At 39.8% G+C, this 13,050-nt stretch overlaps 1 protein-coding gene across 1 annotated transcript; it reads left to right on the forward strand.

Annotated features, from left to right (window-relative positions):
- Window positions 1-701: 701 nt before the first annotated feature.
- LOC111573458 (gastrotropin-like) lies at window positions 702-2,042 on the forward strand. The gene is made up of 4 exons (XM_023277630.3): window positions 702-897; window positions 999-1,159; window positions 1,253-1,342; window positions 1,724-2,042. Exons 1-4 carry the CDS (start codon window positions 831-833, stop codon window positions 1,781-1,783), a joined length of 378 nt encoding a protein of 125 aa, XP_023133398.1. The 5' UTR covers window positions 702-830; the 3' UTR covers window positions 1,784-2,042.
- The last annotated feature ends 11,008 nt before the right edge of the window (window positions 2,043-13,050 follow it).

A 13,050-nucleotide genomic window follows, 5' to 3' on the forward strand; every position in this document is an offset into this window, starting at 1 on the left:
TCCGATATTTCTCCCTCAGTATTCACACATTTCGATTTACATCAAACGATGCAGCAGTCGCTGCAGAACAAGGTGAAAGGAAGCAACATCAAGCACAGATTTGAAAAAAGTCCTGATTAAATGACTAACTTTTTTTTTTTTTTTTTTTTTTACATCTTAGCCTCAGTTAAAGTGTCAAAAAATCAAGAAAAATGTGGATATTTGGACAGTTTTTTTTATTGTGTTCTGACGGCGTACAGCGCAAACAATCTTTGTCAGTCAAGCTCTGACAAATTGTTCAAATACCAATTGTTCAACCATAATTGCAGCCCACAGTTATGCTCATTGTCTGCATGGCTATGGTGGTAAAGATGTTTTTGAGGGTTGTTTTGGTCTCCATTATTATTTTTATTGCAGTTCTTCAGGCAGCTCTCAACAAGAAATATAAAGCAGCTGCTGAGTGCAGTTCAAGAAAGTTATGTTGTTATGTGAAGCCCTGAAGACATGAACGTTAAAAATGGTTTGCAAACACCTCCATGACTTACATTTGAAGGATATTAGCAACATGTTCTGTACATTTCGCCTCACTACACATGCTCAAACTTGCAGACCAAGTGTCATCACCTCGCAGAAGCGCTGGAAAAACCTGAAGCTGACAGGAGCAGGGACATGCTTTATTTTTGCAGCGTGAAACAATGTGACAATTATGTCTTGGGAAAAACACCACCGACATTTTTCAGTCATGCGGTGGTGACACATGGGAGCAAATACAGAGGAGAGTATCTGGAACAGGCCACTCCTTTCTTGACTCACAAATTCCTGCCTTATTTTTTCACTTCTCTTTCAGCATCATGGCGTTCACTGGGAAGTATGAGCTCGAGAGCCAGGAGAACTATGTGGAGTTTCTGGAAGCGATTGGTATTTATTTATAGATAAGTTGCAGCATGTGGATTAATATGAGTCGCTTTTGATTTGAATTTTAATTTCCTTTATTTGGAACTTCACCCTCTTTGTCATAGGGCTTCTCAGTGCCAAGACAGACCATAAAGTGGTGACAGAGGTGGCTCAGGATGGAAACAACTTCACCTGGATGCAAACCATCCCTAACTGGACCTGGTCGAACAAGTTCACAGTGGGTCAGGAGTGTGAGCTGGCGACAATGACAGGCTCCAAATTCAGGGTGAGTTTATGATAGGAAAAGGGATTATAAATTGCCAGCAAATCTGCCCCGTTTTCTTAGCTGTCTCTGACCTTTTATCCTTGTGACCTACAGGCGCCTGTAACTATGGAAGGTGGAAAGATCTCAATACAGTTTCCTCAGTACCATTTCACAGCAGAGATCAGTAATGGCAAGCTAGTAATGGTAAGAGAAGTAACCACTTATTTACATGGACTTAAATTTGTTTTAATTTTTTGAGGCATATGTAAAAAGTAATAGTAACAAGCTGAACTGACTGAATATTCTGAATAATGAAACGTTGCGGTTTATGATCAACAGTTTGACAGATACTGACCAAACAGTAGTTTTAGCAGGTTTTATTTTTGAAAAATAACAAAAAAACTGCACCTAATATTTACCTAGGAGTATAATTACTGGTTGTAATTTCTATTTTTTCACTTTCATGTTCAAGTAATACTCAGAGACAAATCATGTCTGTATAACTTCAATAATGTGAATATAAGTTCCCATTTCTGAAACTTTGTTTCGTCTTTACTTCTCTTTTTCCCACACTGTGTCGTGCAGACTTGTGTAACTCCAGGAGAGAAGGGTGTGACCTTCAAAAGAATCAACAAGAGGATCTAACGCTACGAGACTCAACATGCTTCAGCTTCAAAGAGGCTGCAGGAGGTAAATCATGACAATAAAGTGCTCCAGGTACAGAAGCAATGGGATCATCTACGCTAAGGAGCAAGAGGAACGTCTCCTGGCTTTACAGGACTAAATTTTGTTAAACTTCACAGAAGTGGCAAAACTACAACATGAACTGTATTTTCACAAAGACAAAACAGTTTTGACAGTGTTAATGTTTGATCCAATAAAAAAAATGCTTAAATGCAGCTTATTTTCCCAAGTCATGATGAGGTTTTCCTTTACTTTTAATAAACTAATCTTGTCTTAATGATTTTTGAGACAAATGAGAGGATCATCCTGGGATTTTACATGACATCCTTTCAAATGAGTAGAAATACAGTTTTATGTGTTTTTATGAGTTAGATATTCACTTCTGTTGTTTTGACTGCAGTACATATTTAGTAAGAACAAAACAAAACAATTATTAAGGGTCACAATTTTAGTTAGTTTTTGATTGGTGGTAAGTTGTTACATATATCTGATTTACTAATAAGCCATTGTTTTTTCAGAAAAGACAGGGCTTTTTTGAAATCAATATCAGACAAAAAATGTAATAATTCAATATGCTAAATGTTGAAGTCACCCTGATGTAAAAACAAACAAACAAAAACCTTTAAAAGCGTTGCATACTGCCAAATCATGGACTTTAATTATGCACAAGGCATGAGCAAAACAATTTTATTGTTATCATTATGATATTTTTTGGTTTGTTTCCTCTATTTTTATACTGAGCACAAGGCTTTAGGAGTGTTACTGTTGATCTGTTATATAGTTCAAGACTTAGCATTATATTGACTCAAAAGCAGCGACTTGTGAAAGGTTTCCTCACTTTGTACAAGAAGAAATCTACAACAAACATGAACAAAACGCATCTGTTTACACACTGCCTTCATTCACAGCAGGTCTCAAAGAAGAAAATCTGTAAATAAAGCAAACATCTCTGCAGATGTGTCATTCAACATCTGGGACATAAAACTGTAAGCAAGGACACTTACAGTTGCATGTTGAAATCTAAAAAATAAAATTTGACTCATTAATTAAACTTTTTCAGCAGTTAATTTGGTGCTCTTATTAATCATCCTGCACTCACAGTTTGTACTCACAGAGTAAAGATGTACACGAGCTTACCATCACCTCAGCAAATTAACTTAATTTAGAGTTTACACCTGTCTTGTGGTTGAACTACAGCAGAAAAAGTGAGATTTTTGTCCAACAACAGCACACTAAGACTACAATTTACCAGATTAAATCAGGAAAAATAGAGAATATTATACAATGTTTCTCTATAAGGTGAGAAGAGATTTTTCAGTGGGAAGTTTGAAAAGAAACATGACTTGTGTTTAAGCAGCTGACTGCGGCTGGTACAGATGTACACATGTGGGAGTCATAATCTTCTCATCTAACTTTCTGCAAGAAAGCAAAGAAGCATATTTCTCAAAACTATATTTAAGTCAAAGTCAGCTTTATTGTCAATTCTTCAATATGTACATGACATACCAAGAATCAAAATTTCGTTACTCTCTCTTCGTGCAACAGTAGACATTAAATAAAGACTTAGAAAATAAGATATTAAAGGGCAAAAAAGAACAAAGGAAGCAAAATTTGAGCCGAGCAACAACTAAGAACTAAGAAAAGCAGAACTGAGTGAAATGTAAACATGACCATGAGATAAAGTGACGGATTTAGTGCAGAATACTCAGAACAGTGCAAATAAGTAACAGTCCAAGAAGTGCAAATATGCTTGACGGTTGAATGTGCTATTTCAGTGCAGATCAGAGGTTATTGACCAGAGTTTCTGTATGCGGGGGAAGGGGGTGGTAGAAAGGGGAGAGAGGGGAGAGAGTTCAGCTTCCTGACAGCCTGGTGGATGAAGCTGTTGCTCAGTCGGCTGATCCTGGCCCTCAGTCTCTTCAGTCTCCTCCCTGATGGCAGCAGGCTGAAGAGGTTGTGGGATGGTTGTGTGGGGTCACCTGCAATGCTTAGTGCTTTGCGAGTGAGGCGGGTGCTGTAGATGTCCTGGAGTGAGGGGAGAGAGACGCTTTCACGACGCGCTGGAGGGTCCTGCAGCAGGAGGAGGTGCAGGAGCCGTACCACGCTGTGATGCTGCTGGACAGGATGCTCTTGATGGTGCTTCTATAGAAGGTGGACATGATGGGGGCTGGGGCACTGGCTCTTCTCAGCTTACGCAGGAAGTAGAGACGTGGTTGTGCCTTCCTGACCAGTGATGTTGTGTTTCTGGTCCAGGAGAGATTTTCTGAGACGTACACACCCAGGAACTTGGTGCTGCTCACCCTCTCCACAGCCGCACCGTTGATGTTGAGAGGAGCATGCTGGGTGTGTCCTCTCCTGAAGTCAACAACCATCTCCTTTGTCTTCTCCACGTTCAGAGAGAGGTTGTTGGTGCTGCACCACCTGGCCGGGTTGCTCACCTCACTCCTGTATTGTGTCTCATCGCTGTTACTGATGAGACCCACCACAGTTGTGTCATCCGCAAACTTTATAAAAAGATTAGAGCTGTGAGCTGGAGTGCAGTCATGGGTCAGCAGGGTGAAGAGTAGGGGGCTCAGCACACATCCTTGGGGGGCCCCCGTGTTCAGGATGATGGTGCTCGATGTCTTGCTGCCGACCTGTACTGCCTGTGGTCTCCCTGTCAGGAAGTCCAGTAGCCAGTTACACAGTGAGGTGTTAAGCCCAAGCTGGTCTAGTTTGTGGATGAGCTGCTGGGGGATGATGGTGTTAAATGCTGAACTAAAGTCTATGAACAGCATTCTAACATAAGAGTCCTTGTTTTCCAGGTGTGTGAGGGCTGAGTGGAGTGCAGTGGAGATTGCATTGCATTGCATTGCATTTAAGCGTAATTATTCTGTTATCTTTTTATACATATGCAAAATTTTGTAAAATCATGATCTTATGAATGTAAATGAATTACACAAAAAGCCCAGAGACATTCATTCAACTAAAGAGATCACCAAGATGAGGATTTGCCAAGTCTGTATGGATGCAGTGTTTCCATAACGTGTGAATTTTCTGAATCATGTTTGTATAGTTAAAAAAAGAAGAGAGACCAACAGGAATCTACCATGAGCTGAGATTACATGGTGTGTTTTTTAATAGTGTCTTTTGCTCATATTCTTTTACTTTTTACCATCAACTTGCCAAACCTATTTTAACACAAGTTAAGGTATCCACAATAGATTTTATTACCAAATTTTTTTTTTTAAATCCTATTAATCATTGTACCTTTTCTCCACACTTTGTTTAGCAATGATCCAAATAATGGGGCTGAAATCCACCATACAAAGAGTAAGCAAAGATGTCTATAAGCAAATAGTGTTGTCTTGTAAAATATTAAAAGCATTAGCCTCTAAAGCTGCTGGTCATCTCCACATATTCAGCATAGAGTGGTGACAGTCTGCATGATGTAATGTGGGAGAAGTGGTGCCATCTGTGATTTTACGTGTAAAGATTTCTGTTCTTCTATAAAGAAAAAAAAAAGTCTACACACATCTCTCTGCTGTCATGACGCCAGCACTGCTGCCTGTGTACTTGTAGTACCGATCCAGACTGCCATTTGAAAACCAAATGCTACGATTAAAAGGAAAGCAGAATCTCAGAGCTCAGTGCTGAGAGAAGTTGCCACTCACTCTCTATCATAGTAACAAGCATCCATGCTACCAGATACGACTCTGCCACTGCAGGTCACATTCACTGCATGGGCACTGAAGATGCCAGATGTGTCTCCACAAAGCTGCATGTCCACCAAAACCTCTAAAGTGGGAATTCCAAAGTGCAAAAATGCTCAAAACCCAAGAAGCTGGACTAACAGCCAAACTATCACAATGCCAAATCCAACTACAATTGAAATACACACAGAAGGTCACAGATGAACTCATAGTTTCATCATCATGTCGACAGAAAGCTCAAAACACCTGATCCTGCGGTGTAGAGGTTTTCCAAATACTCAGAAGGATTTGGACACCAGACACTGGGGGTAAAACATATTCTCCACCAGTTGCTTTAAAAGATATTTACTAGTCCATGCATTTGTTACTTTCAGACTTGACTATTGCAATTCCTTACTATCAGGACGTCCCAATAGCTCTCTCAAACAGCTACAGTTGATCCAAAACACTGCAGCCAGAGTACTGATGGGAGTTAGCAAGAGAGATCATATTTCTCCTATACTGGTTTCTCTTCATTGGCTTCCTGTAAAATCTAGAATAGAATTCAAAATCCTTCTTCTGACATGTAAAGCTCTTAACCAATCTCCATCATATCTTAAAGACCTGATAGTACCATATTATCCTAGTAGAACTCTTCGCTCTCAGACTGCAGGCTTACTTGTTCCTAGAATCTCTAAAAGTATAATGGGAGGCAGAGCCTTCAGTTATCAGTCGCCTCTCCTGTGGAACCAACTCCTAGTTTGGGTTCGGGAGGCAGATACCTTCTCTATTTTTAAGACCAGGCTTAAAACCTTCCTTTTTGACAAAGCTTATAGTTAAGGCTGACTGGCTGACCCTTTCAACGTCCCTTAGTTCTGCCCCTAAGGCCTAGGCTGCTGGGGGACCTCTCGATGCACTGAGCCCTTCTCTAATTGCCTTTGTATTTACTATATATACCGTTATTGCATTACACTCACTCTGTTTCTCCCTGTGTCCTTTCTTCGAGTGTCCCTGGTCCCAGTGCTGGATGCTTCAGATCTGCGGTTGTTCTCCCACCAACTGGCTTAGTCTCCACTTGTGGGATGCTGCTGCTGACCTTCCTCCAGCCCACTGCTTCCAGCTGCCCATTTCCACCAGTTGACTCTGCATTCGCCCTCACTATACTTGATATTTTCATCTACATACTGTTTGAATTTTACTACCAGCTATATATGTAGTATATTTAATGCCAGAGCTGTACATCATAACAGTAAACTATGAATCAATTTCAATGCTAGCTTGAACTTTGTATGTATCATCTAGCTTATCATACATGTATCCACCTGTATGTTATATGTTCCTTGTTCCCCACCCCCCTCTTCTTCCATCCCTCTCCCTTTACCTCTCTACCCCTCTACCTTTACACCACTTCTGTCCCTCTCAACCCGCCCGGCCAGCAGGCAGATGGGTCCCCCCACATAAAGAGCCGGGTTCTGCTCAAGGTTTTTTTTCCCTGTTAAAAGGGTGTTTTCCTTGCCACTGTTGCCTTGGAGCTTGCTCTGGCGGTCAGGCATGTGGGTTCTGTAAAGCGTCTTGAGACAATGTGACCTGTAATTGCCGTTATATAAATAAAATTGAATTGAATTGAATTGAATTGAATTGAATTAAAATTGAATTGAATTTTCAAAATCAAATTAGAGCTGTAGCCCAGACAGCTTAACTTCATCGCTGCAAAACCACACAAGACATACGAGAAACACTGCCATCAATTTGGTTTCATGACTTAAATCAGGTTAAATATGACTAAATCATAATCAACAACAAAAACAGCTCAGATGTGAACGTCCATTAAATCAACATCAACAAATTCAAACTCAGCAACAGGGGAAACTAATTCAAATTCCTTAAGAGAAAAATTACCAAGAGATAAAAAAAAAAGTCCAAATAATGTCAGCTGAAATGTTCGGTTCAATTAGGTTCAGTTCATTGAGATGTGGAAGAGTTGGTGAAGGAGGGTAGGAAAGGCTTGCAATGAAGGGTAATGCACCCCTGAACTCAGGCAAGAGAAAAGGGAAGAATACTTGAGATTTAGAAAGAAAAACAAGACTTATCTCAACCCAGTTCCTGCAAAGGCACCGACATCCAAGCAACAGCAGTCCGAGCAGGTTGAAGAGGTGCTGGGAGGATGTGCATCCTCAAAGTTGCAGGTTCTAGTGGACCAGGAAACTTTGACACATTAAGCCGGTTCTGGGTTTTAAATCCACTCCATTTGCTTTCATTCATCACAATTTGAAGCAAACATGACTAGAAGTTCAACTGGCACACCTGAAATCTTCCTTTTCCCAACTCTCATTTCACTTCTTTTGTCCTCCATGTTGTCTTTGGTAGCAGCAATCAGCCACCAGGTGTCTCTGCTTTATCACCTCACTTCCTTCCTGTCCAGGAAGAAAAAAAAAGGGCTATTCTGTTTTCTTTTTCCGTTTGGCTACTGATATGCAAATACTGCAGTGTGGTGTTAAAAGGACTTTTCTTGTCACAGAGGTAAAAGTACAGGGGTTACTGATAGAATCGATAATTTGCTGTGTACTCCTCATGTCGTTAAAAGTCCTGAAAGTGAGACTGAGTCCAGTCATCATTAATTTTAGAATTTACCCCATGGGTTCTTCCATCTGAAATAATCAGGAGCCTTCTGCTTGTCCATGCCTTGCTTGCTTAAAACTTTTTTCATCATAAACTTTTAATATTTAAAATCTGTTATGTCTTAAAATTCTGAATCATTCGCCATTTTCCATCTGTACATGGCTTAATCCTCATTGGGGTCACAGAGGGCTGGAGTCTATCTCAGCTGACTTAAGGTGAAGGTAGGAGACACCCTGGACAAGACACCAGTCTATCACAGGACTACACAGACAGACAAACAATCACACTCACATTCACACCTACAGACAATTTAGAGTTATCAGTCCATCCATCCATCCATCCATTATCTATACACCGCTTAATCCTCACTAGGGTCGCGGGGGGGGCTGGAGCCTATCCCAGCTGACTCGGGCGAAGGCAGGAGACACCCTGGACAAGACACCAGTCTATCACAGGACTACACAGACAGACAAACAATCACACTCACATTCACACCTACAGACAATTTAGAGTTATCAGTCCAATTCAATTCAATTCAATTTTATTTATATAGCGCCAATTACAGTCAAATTGTCTCGAGACGCTTTACAGAACCCATATGCCTGACCCCCAGAGCAAGCCAAAAGGCGACAGTGGCAAGGAAAACACCCTTTTAACAGGGAAAAAAAACCTCGAGCAGAACCCGGTTCTAATGTGGGGGGACCCATCTGCCTGCTGGCCTGCTGGCCGGGCGGGTTGAGAGGGACAGAAGAGGTAGAGAGGTAGAGGTAGGGAGGTAGAGATAGAGGGATAGAGGTAGAGGGTTAGAGGTAGAGGATAGAGATAGAGAGGTGGGGGGGGGGACACAAGGACCATAAAACACACAGTATAATACATGCATGATAAGACAGATGATACATGCAAAGTACAACTAACATGGAAACTAATTATAGTTTACTCAGCATTACAGTTAACCTCAGCATGTTTTTGAATTGTGGGAGGAAGCTGGAGAACCCGGAGAAAACCCACACATGCACTGGGAGAACATTCAAACTCCATGCAGAAAGATCCCACGAAGGCCGGGACACAAACCGGGGGTCTTCTAGCTGCAAGGCGAAAGTGCTAACCACCAAGCCACTGTGCAGCTGCTTGAAACAACTGCATGATAAGAAATAATATTGAAAATTTGAGGCTTTTGTTATTTTTTATTAGTTCCTGAGATATTGTCGTTCAAATATAATCTGACATTTCAAAGTGTGAATACATTAACTGAAAGCTGGTAGAAGAGCACATTTTTGTTGGATATATATAGCCAAAATTTCACAAATATCTTTAGAAATATCTATACCTTATGCAAGAAACAAAACAAAAAACTAATCCAGACAAATAAGAGATGGCTGAGCAGAAATGTTCTAAAAAATATTGTGATTTGAGATGGAAAGACGTGCTTTTCATGCTTTGACATGTCAAAACATCTTCTGTGAGAATTTATTTGATTTCCAAAGCCACAATCAACATCATAGTAAGAAATCTTACTAAGGCACAGAAATCTTTAAAAACATATTTTTTTCGTACTGTGCTGCCATTTGAAGAATAAAATATGAAATTAAGGAAATCTGAAATAGCTTCTTCTTTTTCTGCTTTAAATTTTTTTTTTCAGATCTTATATGTCTTAATCAGGATTTCCCAAAATAGCAAAGGAACATAATTCACTGTGTCTATTATCTTTAAAAAAAATAATTCAACTACAGAGTTGAAAACGTCCTGTGATTTGGATATACGCCACTGGGTTCACCCTCAATTTGGAAATATGCCATCTAATATACATCTGCTCACTGTTTAACGTGATTTTTTTTCTAAATTCTTTTTGTAAATTTTTTGGTAAAATGAACATCAAGAGACCCTTTGTGCTTTGAACTCTCTCTGAAACTGACTAGAGCTGCATTTCTCTATTGTCACCACTGAGAGGCGCCCTCAATCCTCTATAAAACACTGGAGGGGCGTTGAACCAGTCACTGCATGAAGGGAAAGAGTTTTTACAAGAAGAAATTAATTTTAATGAAATTCCTTTATAAATTTCAGTCTGTATTTGTGCACTGATCAAACATGTGATTTATTGTGCTGAATAAAAAATACACAAAACAAAGCTGGTTCTTTGATATATACAAATGAGGAGACAGGACAAAAAACACGTATTGAACAGCAACAGACACTGTTCACTGTCAAGTCCATTCATATGAGGAATTAATGTAACGGTAGAATCAGTTGAAAGAGCCCTACAGGGTCAGTGATGAGTAAAATCACAGTCTTTGGATGATGACCTCCACAATAATCCAGCATCAAGCCAATGAGGCTCTTACTTGAGCTGCATACATTTACTGCGGAGAGCTTTTGAAGGAAATATGGGATGGGAGCCAAGTCTTAAAAAGCAGAGAGGTGAAATGGTGAGGCTGTGGGAAAAGCCTGGTTCAGCTGCCAGAAGAAAAATGGACAAAAAAATATATATATCATTCACACAATTATTCTTGATTAACGGGGTCACCGCAGTGTTTTCCATTTACAGGAATAACGCACAGCGTCATTTCATAAAATGAAACAAAACTTGGTCAAGATCAACTGGCACTGGCAGCTGAGATAAGCAGATACAAAGGCACTGCTGCTGCATTTGTGGGTGTTTTTGGTGGCCTGGGTGGGGCTTAGGATGAATTTTATTCTATATTCCACTACCCTTTGTGTGGTGATTTGAGAAAATGTTTGTTTGATAAGATACAACTGAAAATTTGTATTGGTTTTCTGAGGCTGGTATGTTGAGTTAACTTTTGTTTTGGCAAGTTTTAAAGAAGATGCCTGACAGCTGAGACAAAAGACTGTGTGCATAGCTGTAGATTTTTGTTTTGTAAATCTAATATTCGGAAAATGTACTCCTTTTCCAATGTGCCAAACTGTACTTTATGATTTGTCATGTGGCTATTCAGGTTTTTGTCAAGTACCTTGTAAATCTGTATAGGTTGGCCACCAGAAAGGTGCACGACATGCAAATAAAACACAGAAAAATAACAGTTTGGATCATGAGGATAAAAAAAAACATTGATTCAGGATAATGAGCAAATTCTAGTCGCTGTAAAACAGTCACACAACTTTATCACTACCATGACGTTGTAGAAACCTGGACAAAGGGTGCAAACACAAGGCAAAACTCAAACTGAACCTTGTGGAGGATGGAAATGCAGATCCAACACAACTATGTTCACTGTGTAGCTATTTGAATGTAAATTACTAAACTGAAATAATGAAGGTCTTAAAACTACATTTTTGACACATATCCCCTCTAATAAACACAAAAAGAAGTAATAAAGCTGCTTTCAGGCTTTCATCCTATCACTGATTATTTGCACACAGAAAATGGAGCCATGTGTTAAAAGTAATTAGCAAGTCTAAATGAAAGCTTAAGCTCAGCAATAATGCAGATTAAATGTTGCATTGTGAGCCGCCCTCCCTGCACCCACACTCAACCATTTCCCCAGATTTTTCCTCGAGGACACATTTAAAAGAGGCCGGCGATATATTTTCTCAGCTCTGCATACAAAAGCCAACAGGAGACGTTGAAAATGATCCATGAAGACGATCCACTGAGCGCAGAAGGTCTGCAAAAATTCTCCTCAGTCTCATTATATATTTTCCAATATTTTGTTGTTTGAATTGCTGATTAGAGCTGATATGCTTAGACGTTTGTACATGATTATGTTCCACACTGTCTCATTTCAATAATAACATAAAAATTTATTGTGTTGGGAGGGAACAAAGCTAAGGCTCAGCAGTTTATAAGACTATTCTGTGTCTGCCATGAGGAAGGCGGTCAGTTTGCAGTCATTGTATAGGAGCATAATGAGTTGTGTGTGACAGAGAGCTCCATCACTGAATAGGTTTCTATATATCAAAATGCCAGACAACATAGAAAGCTCTGACCGAGCAGAGGAGGCAGTGCTCCAGAGCAGATGAAAGGCCAAACTTGTCTCTTAAATGTTGAATAATAACTTTGTCAGTGGTCTGATGAACAGTACTGTATTTGGATTTACTATTCCACCCATGGTTAGAACCGTGGGCATGGCAGATTAAAATATTTGTTTTAGATCTGACCTCAAGCACAAAGTGGAATGTAGTCAGTAGTGGAAAAAATATGCGCATCCTTCACTCAGATAGCAAACAGTGTAACAAATAAGCCTCCTGTATCATCAGGGAAAATACACTTTTCCATACTGTTGAGCAGTTTAATCCTGATCCTGTAATGGAATATAGAGATCTAACTGTCAGATAAATTTATAGTAAAGAAGACAGTATTTTTCTTATATACAGCCATGGAATAAAATATTAGATCAGCCTTGTTTTCTTTAATTTCTTGTTAATTTCAAAGCCTGGTACCACTAAAGGTATATTACCTGAAGAATACAATGAACACGGCAAAAAATGCAGCTGATTACATAATACTTTATGTCCTGTTTGTGCTTCATTGTATTCCCAGGGTACATAAGAGGCCATTTCATGTCAAAAGCAGCACTGCACATGTAAAGGCCGAGAGTGGTTGCCTGCTTACATTCAAGCTGTAGCACAACTCAGAAGTTGTCAGCTCTCACATAACGCCTATAACTAAAGAATTATGTGAAGACACAAAGGCAGCCATCTTGGCACTGCTGGAAATTGGCATGAGTGAGAGACAGGTAGTGAAAAAACTGAAGATCTCCAAGACAGCCGTTCATTACACCAAGAAAAAACAAGCCCAGCATGGTACTACCAAACTGCTAGCTGGTCGTGACAGGAAACGTCTTTCTACCCTGCCAGATGATCTTCTGGATTCTGTAAAGCGTTCTGAGACAATTTGACCTGTAATTGGCGCTATATAAATAAAAATTGAATTGAATTGTCAGGAATCATTGTTAGACCTCCAAGGACCTTAAAAATGAG

This window comes from Amphiprion ocellaris, chromosome 13, assembly GCF_022539595.1.
Source record: "Amphiprion ocellaris isolate individual 3 ecotype Okinawa chromosome 13, ASM2253959v1, whole genome shotgun sequence".
NCBI classification, from domain to species: domain Eukaryota; kingdom Metazoa; phylum Chordata; class Actinopteri; family Pomacentridae; genus Amphiprion; species Amphiprion ocellaris.